Consider the following 16867-nt stretch of genomic DNA (forward strand, 5'->3'; position numbering starts at 1 on the left):
AAATCTGTGAAATAACCTGCCAAAGCCAATAGGAAATAGAATTCTTAAACAATGGATGATTCTGGAAATTCATGTTTGGGAACAGATGAGAGTGAGAGGGCTGAAAGGTTTCAGCCCACTGGTGGTACAACTTAAAGGTTCATACGAGGCACAGGGTCTATCCTGAGAAACTATGAAGGCAAGGCAGGGATAGCACAGGAATCCAAGTGCAAGCCGACTATCCTAGTAAAGTAAGTCTTAGCCAAGAATTTGGGGACAAATGAAAGACCGAAGGAAGAACCTATGTGAAGGTACAGTTGTCTTGGAGCGCATGCACATCTGCAGTTTTCTCATCAGAATCTTCAGCCAGCAGGACACTGTTTTTTGCCAAGTTGAATCATGCTTTCTTAGGGTCTCAATGTGTGGGAATAGCTCCTAGAGGGGCCAGAGTTGGAGAATGAACCAAGGCAGCACTCCGCTCAAACAAAGGTAAGGTGACTTGGCCCAGTGGAAGAAACCACTTGAAGGGGCAACAAGTGAGGACACAATTGGTTGTCAATGCAGCTCGCAGTGCTGAGCAGCAGGGTGAGAACTAGTGGATGGACTAGGCATAAGCAAGGAAAAAAGTTACGCTACACAGGTGATTACACCCAGCAAAAGGGGGAACTCCAAGCAAGAGTTATGTATTGAAAAACATGGTGAATAATGCTGAACAGAGAGTGCTCACAGTAACGCAAAGGTTACATGTAGTCACTAGCTGAAAGGTAAAATAAAACAAATTTCAATTCACTGAACACTGGATGTCCCTCTTATTATATAGGGAGGAAAGTGAAATATGACATGTAATGACACAACACAGCAACTGGGAAATAAAAATAGTTAGCCCTGGGAAGGACAGCAGCATGTCTGACCATTTTTAAACCAAACATACACAGGAATGTGAAAGTACACACCTCTTTCCAGTTTGTGAAGCTAGCCTACATATTTACTATGGGTCTTTATTCTTTCAGCTCTTTGCATGGGTGTGGCTGGGCTCGTTTGATATGAAACAAGGGTACTTATAAGTAATGGGTTTATAAGAACAAATTAAGATTTTGGAACATACTTATGTCAAATGAAAGGTTTTGTATATCATGAAATGAAAACATAACATCTGCCAACCAATAATGCAAAAATTGAAATGAACATGTGCACAAGGTGACTTTGGTTACACTTTTCTACCATCTTCTCTCATTGACACCTAATAAAATTTTTCTTGTACTTCTCTGTAGTGCTGATCAAACCTAATTTGCTTGCCAATTGCCTCCTCATTTCTTGTATATCTCTTAATCAAATTCCTTGCCTATCCTCTGGTAGAGCTTTAGGCTTTCTCCTATTCTGTTCATTTTGTTCTTTCACCATTCTTTCCCCCCCTCCAAGATGTCTCATCATATGTTTCTACTGTCTTTTTATGTATTATTTGGTTTCCAGTTTACTGGTTTGTGTGTCTTTTTTCAGGTTTCCAATTTCTTATTCTATTTTCACCTGCACTGTTTGTGTACATAATTTTTTACTTTCATAACTTTTGTTTGTGCTCATACCTGGCACTCATATTGGTAGGTTTTCTTTGCACACTTCGTAAGAAAAGTTAGAATTATGCCTTACTTTTTAGATGAAGCATCTTTCATAACCATTTCACCGTTATAAAGAAAATCTTTATCAAATAAAATTAGATGTGGATTCAGAAGTAATATATGTAAACACACTCCTACACCAGGTAAAGTGGCAGGGAAGGTTAGGTACTTGTTTAAAGCTTAACCTACTACTGTGCTTAGTCTAAAAATCATGTTTGCATGCACTTAATTCTCCAACTTTTTTCAATATTTTATGCAAGTGTTATTGATATATACATTGTTCCCTAATAAATATTCTCAAAATTTTTCTATGTCTTCCTTCTTTAGTCTCCCATTACTTTTGGTACTCCCTTTTTCCCTGGTATTTCCTCTCTATTCCATTTGTTTACATTGCTCATTTGTCTGATGTGACAAGTTTGTCTAGGACTTATTATTCTTTATATCCCCTTATAAATTTTTCATCTTTATTTTTTTCCTGTATGTAGCATCAAAAGTATCTTGAACTTTCATAGAGCTAAACTCATTCACATGAATACTGTACTGACATCTTGATAAATATATCAATGTACTGTACTCATTTACAAGGAACAGAAACCTCGACTGTTAACAAACTTCTTTATTACTTTATGAGATTTAAACACAAAGTTGCAGGTCTTCTTTTCAGACATAAATAAAAAGTATAAACATTCCTGCACGTGACCAATATCTACGCTTCATCTTTAAAGTGACAAGGAATCATTATATTTACCACAAGGAACAGAGTTAAGAGAGAATTTGTCAACACTCACCCACAAGATAAAACATTTTAAGGCCACAAGTTGTATCTGCAAACAATAAGTAAGCTTGGCGAGAGAATATTTGATTTTGCACTGTATGGCAATAAAAGCGGTGATTGGTCACCCATGGAAGAAAAACCATTATGACACCAAACCAAATTAAAGTTAAAAAAAATCTTCAATCCAAGCTCAAATACAATCAGGTATGGTGCTTAAAATACTATGTAAAAAGGATGGAACTTGTCTTGTAATCACCCAGTAAGGAAGTGTATGTCAATTTACGATTATGTAAATTAGAAATGAAGCTGCTTACACTGCCCAATGGAGGGTGCTGACAGTCAAGCACACTCTTAACTGCATACTAATATTTGACTCTAAAAACAATACCAAATTGTGTCAAATAACAAAAATGTACCCATATACTGAAAATGACCATACACTGTATGAAGAATTGATGACGAAATAAACGCTCTTTAAATGGAGATATGGATTCAGAAAGAAAAAAGGAAGTTATACAGTGGAAGTCAATGATATTACAATTCAAAAAAACTGAAATCGAGCAAATTATGAAAGTTTTGACAAGAATATCTCCCATAAATGGAAAGGTCAAAAGGAAACTGCCATCACATGCTTGGCTGCTTAATTTACACATGAACATCACTAATATATAACCTCATATTCAGATCCATGAAAGGAAGAAATAAAACAACTTCCTTTCTCCTTTCTATCAATTATTGCCACCAACTGGATAAAGAACTGTATCGGATCAATGTAATCTGCATTGATACTCCAAGATCTCAAAAATTTAAAAAACAACCACAACTATAAAGAAATTGATGAACAGGAAAAAAAAAGGGCATATATTTCTTTATGAGAATGCTGACAGCCCAGCATCCAGAAAAATATATATACAATCTCTTTAATAGGCTGCATTTTGGCAATCACAGGCAACTCCAGCAATGACAAGCTAAAAATTTTCTTCCATTTAATTATTTTTTTTTCTTTTTATCCATAAAGCAATGGAATTTTATATACAAATGAAATTTTTGTAAGCCTAATGAATATTAAATGTATTCTAAAAGAACAATACACTACATAAAGTCGTCATATTCAGCTCCATAATCGTTGCCTATATCCTGCAAAGGAAACAAAAATTTGTTAATGGCAAATATTTAACATATTTTTAATAAACACTAAAGGGTATACCTTCAAAACCAGTTCATGAAATGAATAATAATGGTAATAAAACACTTGCATAATTCAAGGCACTATCCTTGTATGGCAGTGTTGTGAATATTAAATGTTTAAGCATTCACCATCATTCAAGAGTCTCTTCATCACATGTGGAAGTTTTCCCACATAACTTCTGTGCATTCTTGGAAATCATGACAGCAGCTATTGCCACCCATGCAAATCTTCTAAAGCTTCTGTTTCAATACTAACAGATTTCTTCACTTTCAAGAACAATGTTAAACTATCGCACTCGGCTTCAGATTTTCTGCAGCATGGCTTTGTTTCAGTAAATGACAAGTACACTTTTGGCCTGCACTGAACTTTTGCCCAACTGATTCTTCAGGGTTCAATTAAAGCTCTTAGTTGTGATGATTTTCATTGAGGACAAGCTTACCAGACCTCTGATTTATGGACACTTGGCATATATACCATCACTGAATTTGACCCTCAAAACAGTGCTTTTGCTAGTCTCTGTCTCCTCTATAAGTGTGCACAGGCTTCATAAACTGTCCAGTGAGATTTGGTACTGTGCAGCCACAGCAGACCTCATTATCCATTTGGAAACATAGTCTCATTTCAGTCATATGTTGAACTTTCATTTGGTACTGAATTCATAGCCAAACTTAAGTCCTTGAATCCTTTACTATTCCTCTTACCTGTCTTCAAATGAAGTCTGTCTTCTTGGTCTCGTCACATCTCCAAAAGACCCATGCTTTCAGACCATATCTTTCTTTATATACGCTCTAAGAAACTTAGTCTCAAAAAATTAAATTTCACGTTGGCTTTATGAGTTAAATTTCTGGGTTTAGCTGGAAAATTCACAGGAGGCTTCTCTCAGCTCCAAAACAAAGCACATGAATCAAACTCTTTCATCTTCAGAGCTTTTAAATTCAATATGAAGCTCTTTGCTACAATTAAAGGAAGCACCTTTGCATAAATATATTTACATGATAGTTACCCATACCTTTGACTAGTTTATCACAATTGTTGCAATGGGTTATTTCCCAGTTGGGAGGGTTATGGGCCAATTCTCCTCCTTTTCACAATTGTCAGTTCTCATGTTACTGGCACACAGTGCAGTGTATTTTTCCCAGAATATTTGTCTTTATCCCTTGTGTTTGCTGAGTGTCCTGTCTTGGGGATTCCTGTGTTCCATTTCAAAATCTAATGTTTTACACATATCCCCACAACAAACTGGATTATATAAATCTTGCTCTACAAGCCAGACCTTACAGAGATATGATAGACTTCTACTATTACAGTATTCTCTTTGCTACTGTCCTCCCATCTAAATTTTCCGTTTTTTTACAATCAAGGGGATAATTATAGGGTATTTTACTTATCACCGGTATTCAATTTATTTTACTAATTATCTGTTCCCTTCATCATACTTTTTAACAAATCTTCATAAATCTGTGATTAAAAACCCTATTCCTATCAAAATGAAAACCTGAATGATATGCATTTTAACTGATAAAACTTTGAATATAGCTTGCTGATAAAACTTTTAATACATATTGTTGACACAACTATCCTAATTAAACTAAATTTTTATTCTTAAATTTATAAAAAAAACTTAAAACACTTTATATTAATGTCATATACCAACAAAAAACAAAACAAATTGAAAAATGTGTACTGAAAACTTAAGATACATCCTTCAGAATTATAATACTTTTCAAATCCATTTTCTATCTTGAAAAAATTTGTTCTATACCTTTTTAATTCCGAAAATCAGTCAACTTTAAAGATATCTTTTATTGTAACAATGCCTTGGCTATAATGCATTTTTATCCTGTATATCACTGTTTCTTATGCAAAAATAAAACAAGACCAATTCTACCACAATAAACTGCGTACATATAAAAAATGTAGATAACTAATAATTCCCAGTCCCACTCTCTCCCACCACTTTGTGTGAGGATACTACCCTGTTTGAATACTTTCACATATATTCAACAGAAGGGTGTCATCCAGATTAACCAACAATTGCATAATGTCAATTTTCCAGGGAAATTAACACTGACTACACATCCCAAGACTTCATACAGTTTAGCCTGTCTTCTTCCTGATCATTATTTTATCAATTTGGGGCATAGGGCTCCTATCAGAACCAAGTAATTTCTTGCATATTTCACTTGTCTTTACATCTACAGGAACGACCAATTTCTCCATGTAGAGAGAGAGAGAGAGAGAGAGAGAGAGAGAGAGAGAGAGAGAGAGAGAGAGAGAGAGAGAGAGAGAGAGAGATAGCTCTCCACACCACCACAAACAGTTGAAAACAATTTTTTTTTTTAAATTGTTTCTTTGTCAAGTTCAGAACCCTAGCCCTCAGAATTTGTTTGAGCCTTAAATCCGCATATACTTAGAACCCTTCTAAAAACACTTAGAACTGCCTATTTTGATAATTAAAACACACACACAAAAAACCACCTCTAAAAATGCTTATACAGGTATTATCCTACTTATGATGGGGTCAGGTTCGAAAAAAAAAAAAAAAACCATTGTTTGTTGGAAAAAACGTATCTCGAATATAGCCTAGCCTCCACTAGGGTATTCAGTACCATGTATACAAATATGGTAGCCTAGCCTACACTATAAAGTATACTTTATACATACGCGGTACTGTAATTATTAATATCAGCTAATTCAAGAGGTTCATTCACTAACTTATAATAATTCAATACAAAGAGAAACTGAATAACAAAGAAGAATTAGCTTAGCCTACACTATGGTATATCGTATACATATACGGTAGCCTTACCTACATTATACTGTACTCTATATTATACAAACAAACACAATGAATATGCATCTTTTCCACGGATCTTTTAAAATGTTATCCTTTAATTCACTGTATCCAATAATATTGTATATATTATATTGCTTTTGTATTATAAATTGCAATCATAGTGATCAATGTTTTGGTTTGGAAATCGATTACATGTTAAGTTTATTTCGCTGTGTTAACTCAGTTCAGAGCGCTTTTCTTGCTTCTAGTTAGCGTAAATGAATCTCTAGATACTTTATTTATATGGGGCAAGGTTATTTTTCGTTATACAAAGTGTTTTTAAGTCGAAGTATAACTTAAATACGTCTTGTTGTGAAATTAATTAGCTATTTTTTTTTTGTTAATAGATGATGTTGGCTGTTTGGGGGCATGATTGTTTTGTGTAAAAAAAATCAAGATTCTGTATGCTATTTTCATTTGATTTCATCATAATATGAGCTTTACGTATTTATCATTTATCGGCGTAAAAATAGCAGTAGTATGTGTTCTTTCATGCCCATTAGTTTTGATTAGAATACTTCCTCTCCAATTTTAATTAATGGTCAAGTTTCATCCTTGTTGCCGATGCACGATAATTTACAGTCACTTAAATTTAGCAGTATATTTCCTTGCCAATCTTTTATCCAAAGCAAATAAGGGTACAGTATAATGTAAGAATATATCAGTCCTATTCTACTTAACTTCATTTGTACTATAAGTACCGTAATTGTTCAGTACCGTACGATAGTTGAAATAGAAGCAAAACGGCTGTTGTTATATGATTCGGTTATAAGCAAAACAACAGTTTCTCATTTGGTTGTTTATGGCTGTACGCATTTACGCAGGGGTATAACGTTGCTAACAATACTTTTATAATTCTCTTTTACCCTTTTAACTAGAAGATGGGATAAAGAGATGGAAGAAAAGAAAGTATTGTAATTTGGTCTCTCTGGCTACCTGATTGTATGCTGCTGCTTGCGTCTGCGGGAAATTTAAAAATACTTTCTAAAATTCTGTTGTATGGGTATTAACTGCTTACCCATCAAGTTATTGTAACTCCAGCACTACCTGGGTACCTGAGTATTTTAACAGTTTTATCACAAAAAGTGCATCTAGTCATGAAAATGACATAAAAATACAGTAATCAGTGAATATTTCTCAGTGAAAAATGCCGCAAATGGGTGAATTTTCAGTGAATAATGCGTGTATATGTTCCATAGAGAAATCCACAAATAGGTGAGTCTGTGAATCGTGAGACTGCAAATATGGGGACTTTACTGTAACATGAAATATATTAACCCTTAAACGCCTACTGGACGTATCATACGTCGACTAAAATTGTCTGCTGGGTGCCAAGTGGACGTACTGTACGTCGACTACAAAAAATTTCAACCTTCGGTCAACTTTGACTCGACCGAAATGGTCGAAAAACGCAATTGTATGGAAGTCTCTAGCACAATATTTCGATTTATGGTGAATTTTTGAAAAAAACTTTTTTCTTACGCCCGCGCGGTAACTTGGCCGAAAATTTCAGAAATTCTTTCGTCATTTTGTTGTAATTTTTGCAGTTCTATATTAGCCGTTACATAAAGTTTTATATATGAAAATGTGCGCAATTTCATGTACAATACAACAGAAAATAACTCATGGTTGTAGCTTTTATCAGTTTTGAAATATTTTCATATAAACCACGATAACTGCCAAAATTTCAACCTTCGGTCAACTTTGACTTGACCGAAATGGTCAAAAAACGCAATTGTAAGCTAAAACTCTTACATTCTAATAATATTCAATCATTTACCTTCATTTTGCAACCAATTGGAAGTCTCTAGCACAATATTTCGATTTATGGTGAATTTTTTTAAACAACTTTTTTCTTACATCCGCGCCAGAAATTCTTTTCGCCGCGTTGTCGTAATGTTTTTTATATTAGTCGTTACATAAAGTTTTATATATGGAAATGTTGCAATTTCATGTAGATTAGTCTCATGGTTGTAGCATAAACTTTTCATTTATATAACCTGAAAAACTTGACCGAAATGGTAAAAACGCAATTATAAGCAAAACTGTAATAGAATACAACAGAAAATAGCACAATATTTCGATTTATGGTGAATTGTAGAAATTCTTTTATTGTCGTAATGTTTGCAGTTTTGAAATATTTTCACATAAATCACGATAATAGCTGCTTTTATCAGTTTTGAACCTTTTCACATAAATCACGATAACTGCCAAAATTTCAAATGGTAAAAACTCGACGCAAATTGTAAAAACTAAAACTCTTACATTCTAGTAATATTCAATCGTTTACCTTCATTTTGCAATAAATTGGAAGTCTCTAGCACAATATTTCGATTTATGGTGAATTTTTGAAAAACATTTTCCTTACGCCTGCGCTGTAACTCGCCAACATCTCAGAAAAAAAGTTAAGTATATCATAGTTTAACCAGACCACTGAGCTGGTTAACAGCTCTCCTAGGGCTGGCCCGGGATTAGACTTATTTTTACGTGGCTAAGAACCTACTGGTTACTTAGCAACGGGACCTACAGCTTATTGTGAATCCGAACCACATTATGACGAAATGAATTTCTATCACCAGAAATAAATTCCTCTAATTCTTCTTTGGCGGCTCGGAGAGTCGAACGCTGGGCCAACAGCATGCCAGTCGAAAGCTCTACCACTCCTCCAAAGAAGAACTCGAACATCTCAGAAATTCTTTCGTCACGTTGTCGTAATATTTGCACAGTTTTATATTCGTCGTTACATAAAGTTTTATATATGAAAATGTGGGCAATTTCATGTACAATACAACAGAAAATAACTCATGGTTGTAGCTTTTATCAGTTTTGAAATATTTTCATATAAATCACGATAAATAGAAAAAATTCGACTTTCGGTCAACTTTAACTCGACCGAAATGGTCGAAAACTGCAATTGTAAGCTAAAACACTTACAGTCTAGTAATATTCAATCAATTAGCTTCATTTTTCAACAAACAGGAAGTCTCTAGCACAATATTTCGATTTATGATGAATTTTTGAAAAAAAAAAACATTTTTTTTACGTCCGTGCGTTACGAATTCATGCACCATTTTGTGGTAATATTTTCTCTGTGTTGCTTTGATTGTTTTACAATTTGTTATTTACCAAAATCATCGTAATTTAGTGAACAATACAAAGAAAAACAAAATAACCCGTTAGCTTTAACCGTTTTGCTCACAGCGCGATTTGTATAAAATTATATATGCAAAAATTTTTTTGTGCTGTCATATATTTCAATATTTATATATGATAATGATATTTTTTTTCCATTTCTGATGGTTGCATACTAAACTTCAGGCAATGACAAAAAAATGAGCCAAAAATGAACTCTTAATCTTAAAAACTAAGCGTGCTGTGATTTTTTGAAAAACTTTTTCCGCTTCAAGCGCTTAACTCACCGAACGCCGCCGGCATACGGGACACGTTTTTGTAAATAGAGGCTCGACGTTTAAGGGTTAATATGATTTAACTTTCATTTTAACAATATTGGGGAGAACATATGCAGTAATAAAAGCAATAAACAAAGATGATAAAGAAAAGGGTCACGGTTATACAAATCATTGTGGGAGAGTGACCTTTTGTACAAGAGAAGACTGGGAGAAATCATCATTTGCAAAACACAAAGAGCAATGAGCATTCATACCGTAAAAATCAAAGTACTGTACTGTATTAATTTCGAAGACTGCAAGTCACTCAACAAATGCATACTGTTTATAGCTTACACAATCACAGGATTAATTTCAAAAAGTGCAAATCATTAAAGAAAAGCAAAGACGAAATAATGCAATAGCAAGAAATAAAACATTTAGCATCTTAGATAACAAACAACAAACTGATTCTAAAAGAGTCATGCCTATTGGACCTGGTCAAAGGCCATGTCAAGCATTACATCATAGTAACTGTAATGTGAAGTTCACAGCAAATCCCCAAAACGAAACATGTCAAAGGATTATCAATGACACGTGGGGGTATAAAATGGACCGAGGATGAGATCAAGGCTAGAAAATATACCAACACCTCATAGAGCTAAAAATTGTTTTAAAACGATACTCTGACGATGATAAAAGTTATCATAAGCTAAGAGCACTATGTTTATCTGTAAAAATGTGCTGCATGAAAGAATATTAATGATAAAGAAGGAGAGAGGCAAACAGACAGAAAAATAAAATGGAGAAAAAGGAAAGAACTCAAACACAAAAATACTTTACATGAATACTTACAATGATTGCTCCTTGTGCAACATTTAGTTTTGGTTTATTTCCCTTCTTCTTAGACTTAGGCTTACTTGCTTTTACCTTTTCATTATATAAGGAATTGAGGACAGATGATACTCTTTTGACTTCTTCCATTTCAACTGTAAAAAAATTTATTATTAAAATATACTTACAATTTCCATCAAACATCAGATAATTCCTGACTGAATGTTGTGTATGAGAACCGTGCTACTCTGGATGCAGCTTAAAAAGAAAAAGTAAAAAAACCAAATACTTTCAACAAACATCAAAACAGTATTTCCTTACAAACTGTTAAACCTGAAGAATATATATGCTCTACTGAGGGGAAGCCCTTTGAAAATTATTGGTAATGCCATTACAGTACACTAATTCACACTTGGTAAGTGGTTTCAAGTTATTCTCTACCAGGCTTTCTAGAAAGACACCAGGTTGGTGTTAGAAGTCCTATTTGTGGTTCAAATGTTGTTGTCTAGGTCCTTTACATACACAGATGTTATTGGCTTCTTAAAACATCACTTCCGGGGATATTTTTTTTTCCATACACATTAAAAAACCAGCCAAGTGTCTACAAAAATATTAAAGACATGTAATTTTCACTGAAGAGATGCCAAGTCCAAAGAACTTGACCAAATCCTTCTTTATGCTCAGAAATGTCTACTAAAATGATATTTTCATAATAAAATTAAGTTTCATATATACTTACCAAGTAATTACATAGCTATAGTTTCTAACTTACGCGGCAGCCTTTATTTAAAAAATCGCAGTAGAACTTCAATAGTTTAGTGTAGGCGACAAGCCCCGCCTACTAACGAGAGTACTGGAAATGACTTAGCAGAAAACCTCATTCCATGAGAAGGGAGGAGGGGAGGCTTTGATTCTGTAATTACTTGGTAAGTATATATGAAAATTAATTTTATCATGAAAATATCATTTTCATAAAAGTAACTTATCAAGTAATTACATAGCTGAATTCCATATTGAATGGGGGTGGGATGCAAGGACATATTCTATTCCAAAACATTAAGGTATGGTAATTACTTTGAAATAGGAAAATCGCTAGCATTGAAATAATGTTTGTCGTTTCCTTATGTGGTAAGAGCGCTGCTGGTTGGTGCTCAACTTAACCTGTAGCGGCGTGGCGGTTGAACCATGGGTCGCCTCTACTAAGTGGGAGCTTTGCAGAAGAAGATAGGCCTGATCGCTGGCCAAGCATACACCAGTGCCCTTGTCCTGGGTGCGGTCCAATATAAAAAACAACCAGACAACGCTTTCACCTACAATGAAAACACCACAACCCTTCCACTGAGACTGGTGGGTACTCCAGGTACACGCTAATCCTGGGCTCCAGAAAATTTGACACCTTGCTTCAAGGTGAAGAGATAGTAGGAGATAAAGAGATTCCCATGCTTCCTCCCCCAATACCATGCCACCCACTGATAACGGCCCCAAGGTACTGCAATTTTCAAACACTGTTTCAACTTCTTTCTAATAGTGAGATGCGAGGATGGGTTCACACTTCCAATAGGCTGACTGCAAAATGGAAGTGAGGGACATATGTGCCTGAAAGCTAATAAGCTGAATCTGAGAGTGCGCCTCAGAAATTAAGTCTTTGACGAAGAAGGACAATACATTCTTAGTCAGAGGGTCTGACTGAGACGGGTTCTTGACAGAGCACCAGCGGTAACTGGATGGTCCTCTGATCCTCTTGGTCCTGCTCAGGAAACATCTTAAGGTCCTACCAGGAGAAAGAATGGGGCCAGGGCTTGGAAGGGTCCTCGTTCTTGGCTAAAAACCAAGGGTAAAGCAGCAAACTGCATACCCTTGTGAAACAAAAAACCTACCCTTCATCGATGACTTGGAACTCACTAATATGTTAGCAGTAGCCAAGGCCATGAGGAAGAGTCTTCCGAGTAAGGTTTCTCTGAGAAGAGGAAAGAAGGGGTTCAAAAGAGGGACCTGTCAGCCACTTCAACACTACCTCCAGGTTCCAGGAGACCGGATCTTCCTTTCTTTGCTTAGATGTATCAAAGGACTTGATGTGCTCATTAAGATCTGGGATTAATGCAAAATTTAGGACCCCTGTGTTTAAACACTGAGCTAAACATAGCTTGACACCTCTAAATGGTGGAGGATGAGAGATTCCTAGATCTCCTTGGATAAAGAAGGAAATCCGCAATTTAGGTCACAGACGTCTCATAAGAAGAGACGTTGAGCCTGAGACACCAGCTTTGAAAATCGCCCGCGTAGCCTGGAAGACGTGGCTAGGAAAATGACGCCTGCATCTTACAATAGCCTCTACAGCACATCTTGAAAAACCCTTATGCACTGACAAGCTTCCGGACAGTCTGAAGCCTGTCAAGGCAAGAGTGGACAACACGGTTTTTCAAGGGAAGGAGTCTTGGAAAGTCCACCCATAGCCGTAGCAGGTCCTGGAACCATTATTTCACGGGCAAGAACGGGGCTATGAACGTCATCGTAACGTTGTGATGAGCCCAAGACCTGAAGGGTGGAGAGGCATAGTGGTCCAAGTAGGACCAACCATGCAGTATGGCGTCTGCTGCTGTCCATGCTGGATGGTTCCTTGAGGTGGCAAACAGGTCCAATGTTGGCCAGCCCCAACGTATCACAGATTCCAATAGACCATGGGATCCAAGGTCAACTCAGTGGAAAGGACCTACTTTCCAACGGCTCAGTTCATCCACCAGAATAATTAGTTTGCCCTGAATAAATCGAGTAACTAGACTCACTCGATTTTATCTGTCCACAGCAGAAGGTCTCTTGCTGTCTGGCAGAGAGAAAACAAGTACTGCCTCGCTTTCGACGTACATTAGGGCTGTGGTATTGTCTGAATGGACTAGGGTCGAGAAGCACTGAAGCCCTAAGTGAACTGCTTTCAGCTCTCTAACGCTGATGTTAAGATTCTGCTCTTTCAGCGACTATGTCCCAGAAACTTCCCAGTTGCCCAAGAGGACTCCCCAACCTAGAACTGAGGAGTCTGAATAGAAGTCAAGGTCTGGGCTCAGAGGATGAAGGGCTTTCCCTCTGAAAGTCTACATTTGGACCGCCAACATGCTGGTCTGACTTGATCTCCGGGTTGATGGGAAACATGTTGATGTCAGGCTGTGTTTCTCTGTCCCAGTTGGCCTTGAGGAAGAATTGCAGAACTTTCATGAGAAGTTTGCCTAACTTGACAAATATCTGATGGACGACAAGAGTCCCCAGCAGGCTCATCCACTGATGGGCTGAGCAAGACGAAGGAGCAAGAAATTTGTGGACTGTCTGAAGGCAGCTGGCGATTCTCTTGGCAGACGGAAAAGTCCGAGAGTTAACTCTCCCCAAATAGAGGAACTCTTGCGACAAGGCCAACTGGGACTTCTGAAGGTAGATGAAATTCCCAATAACTGAGGGAAGGGATGTTCAAGTCCTTCATGCATTTTTCCCTCGAAGGGGATCCAAGAAGAAAGTCGTCCAGATACAGACTGAAGTTTATGCCTATTAAATGTTCAGTCTATGCCTATTAAATAAAGTCATTTAGCTATAGGAGTGAGGACTGAGTGAATACTTGAGGTGCTGCAGAGAGGCTCAAGCAAAGATCCTGAAACTGGAGGATTTAGCTGGCACCGGTGCTCTGAGAGGAGACAGGTGTTTAGACGCTGATGTGGGGCGCCTGAGAGGGTGTCCTAGAACATGAACCTCGGATACTTCCTGAAGTCCGGACGGATGGGGAAGTGGAAGCATGTGTCCTGCATATCCAAGGTTATCATCCAATCGCCCTGGTGAATGGATGGACCGACTAGTTCATCTCCATCTGAACTTCATCTGTCGGACAAAGAGAATGATGTCCCCGACTTCTTCAATGGGTCTCTTTTGAAGGACAGAGAAAACCTCTGAAAGGGCCGAAAGTTTTTCTGAGCCTCTTGAGTAGGCCGTCAAAACGATGGGACAAGGGGCCAAAGGGGGGCTCTCCATGAACAGAATGGAGTAACCCTCCCTCAGAACCTTGACAATCAACTGTTCTGTCCCTCTGATACTCCACTTCTCCCAAAACTTGAGAAGATTGGCTGCCACTTGTGCAATGGAGGAATTCTTCCCCATTTCTTGGGCAAGGGCTTGAGCCCCTCTTGATAGTTCTGGCCGAGAACCGGACATTGAAGCAGGTCCTAGACTGGACTTGGGCTTACTCCCACGAAAAAGATGTTGCTGGTGAGGAGAGACCATCTTAGAAACCAACGCGGACAAATCCTTGGGGCATTTCGAAGAATACGCCAGAAGATCCTAAGTCAACTTCTATTGCAAGTCCAACTCCTGGGCCTGAGTGACTCCTTTAGTGGAATGGAAGAACCAAAAAATCTCTTTTCTTCAAAACCCCCGGAGAGAAAAGAGCAAAAGTTCAAGAGAGCCATCCCTGATGGTCTTGTCTGCACGAGAAAGGACTCCTAGCCAGTCCGAGGTGAAGTCTCCAACTAAATCATGCAATCTTCAATCTTTTTGGCAAGCGCTCTCACCATACAGCCCAAGAAACTGAAAGCTTCAAACAACTCAAAGAGGTCTTTGACAAGGAGGCCAAGTTCTGCCGCAGAAAAACAATTTTCGCCAATGAAAATGTCCAGCGTTGGGAAGGAGGAGCTTCCCCAGTGTAGGAAAGAACCCTCCTAAGGATTAAGTGCAAGAGAGGAAAAACAAAGGAAGTGTTGCCTTGCTCCCTCTTAGCACAAAACCAAACTGCAATCTCTGAGTGCCTTCCTAAAGATGAGGAAAGCACCTTCGTAGGGAAACTAGATGGATGGCTCCTCATCAGGAAGGTCGAGGTAGGCGAGGCCAGGGGCTAGCTGAAGATGAAAAAGGGATGGAAAGCTCACTTGCAAATATTGATGGAGAGCTGCATAGGCTAGGAGATCCGCGGTTGGAAACGCGTGCTTGGGAGCTGGCACTGGGTGCTTGGAAGCGGGTGCTGGGCGCTTGGCAACTGGCGCCCAGCACTCAGGAGCTGGTGGCGGATGCTTGAGGAGATGGGTTCTTGAAGAAGAGTGGCCAGCATCGAGTGCGTGCCTCTTCAATGGATGAGACGCATCTAGAAAGTGCTTGCAGTGCTTCCAAGTCTGGGCTGGAGTCTTGAGAGTCGGATGACAACTGGTGCACATCCAAAAAGCCTTTCCATTGGCTGCCTGTCGAAATCTGGGATATTCTTGCAACAGGTTCGACTGAGGTTGCAGCAACTCATGGGCAAATCCCCCTGGCCTCCCTTGGACTTCTGATATGTCTGCTCCCAGGTTTAGGGGTGCAGGACAGAGACCTTCGTCTAGGAGAACCGGCGGGATGATAAGTCACCTCCTCCACTCGCATAACACTTTCTCTTGTCAAGACATCTTTCCAGTGGTTGTCTGCCAATACTTGGGGTATTTGTGTAGCATGTTAGACTGATGGGGCAGCAACCTGTGGACAAACCCCCACCGGTCTCCCTTGGACTTCCTACATGTCTTCTTCCAGGATTGGGGGAGCAGGGCAGAGACCTTCGTCTAGGAGAGCCAACGGGACGAGAAGCCACCTCCTCCACTTGCACAACACTATCATTTGTCACTTTGCAGGATGTGGCACCACCTGAATACATTTTCCCATAAACGCCTTCAGTGATGCACCTAACTCCGCCACTGCATGCACTAGTAGGATAACTTCCTTGTGAAACCTAGACTACAATGGCATCAGGTGCGGAAGTGAGGGAACCAGGTGCGGGAGTAGGTGGATTAAAAGTGGGAGGGCTAGTAGCAGGAAAAAAATTAGGAATAGGAAGAGGGGAAGAAGGAATAGCAGAGCTATCTTCTAACCTAGGCTAGGGTAGAATACTAGACTAAGGGAAGCTCGTTTCTAGGCTCTAGAGGCCGCTTTCCTTTTCCTATCCCTCTCTAACTTGATGAGATTAAGTACCTTCTACTCTTGCTAATCATTACATTCAGCACAAGTTTTCTCACTACTATATTTCTGCCCACTACATTTATTGCAAATTGTATGAAAATCACATGATTTGATTAATCTGGTTATGCAACTTTTGCTAAATTAGTGAAACTAGGTGAACTTGAATCTGACATAATAGCCAAACACAGAAAAAATTATCCTGAAAGCTATTAAAACTTGAAGGCTACTCAAATAGTGATAATACTTCACTGAAATCCAGGAACACAACTGAAAATCAGTAAACAAAAGCTGCAGCAAACCCACGATGTT

General features: G+C 38.2%; 2 protein-coding genes across 2 annotated transcripts in view; one reads left to right on the plus strand and one right to left on the minus strand.

Moving 5' to 3' along the window:
* Positions 1–16867, plus strand: part of LOC136850681 (uncharacterized) — a 210535-nt gene that overhangs the window by 123265 nt on the left and 70403 nt on the right. The window lies entirely within an intron of this gene.
* eIF3j (eukaryotic translation initiation factor 3 subunit j) overlaps positions 2194–16867 on the minus strand; it is a 28936-nt gene continuing 14262 nt past the window's right edge. Inside the window, exons 6-7 of the mRNA XM_067124473.1 lie at positions 10634–10767; positions 2194–3504 (exon numbers count right to left, since the gene is read on the minus strand). Of these exons, the coding sequence (XP_066980574.1) occupies positions 3460–3504; positions 10634–10767 (179 nt within the window). The 3' untranslated portion in view covers positions 2194–3459. The remainder of the gene's footprint in view (positions 3505–10633; positions 10768–16867) is intronic.

Source organism: Macrobrachium rosenbergii, chromosome 22, assembly GCF_040412425.1.
Source record: "Macrobrachium rosenbergii isolate ZJJX-2024 chromosome 22, ASM4041242v1, whole genome shotgun sequence".
Classification (NCBI taxonomy): domain Eukaryota; kingdom Metazoa; phylum Arthropoda; class Malacostraca; order Decapoda; family Palaemonidae; genus Macrobrachium; species Macrobrachium rosenbergii.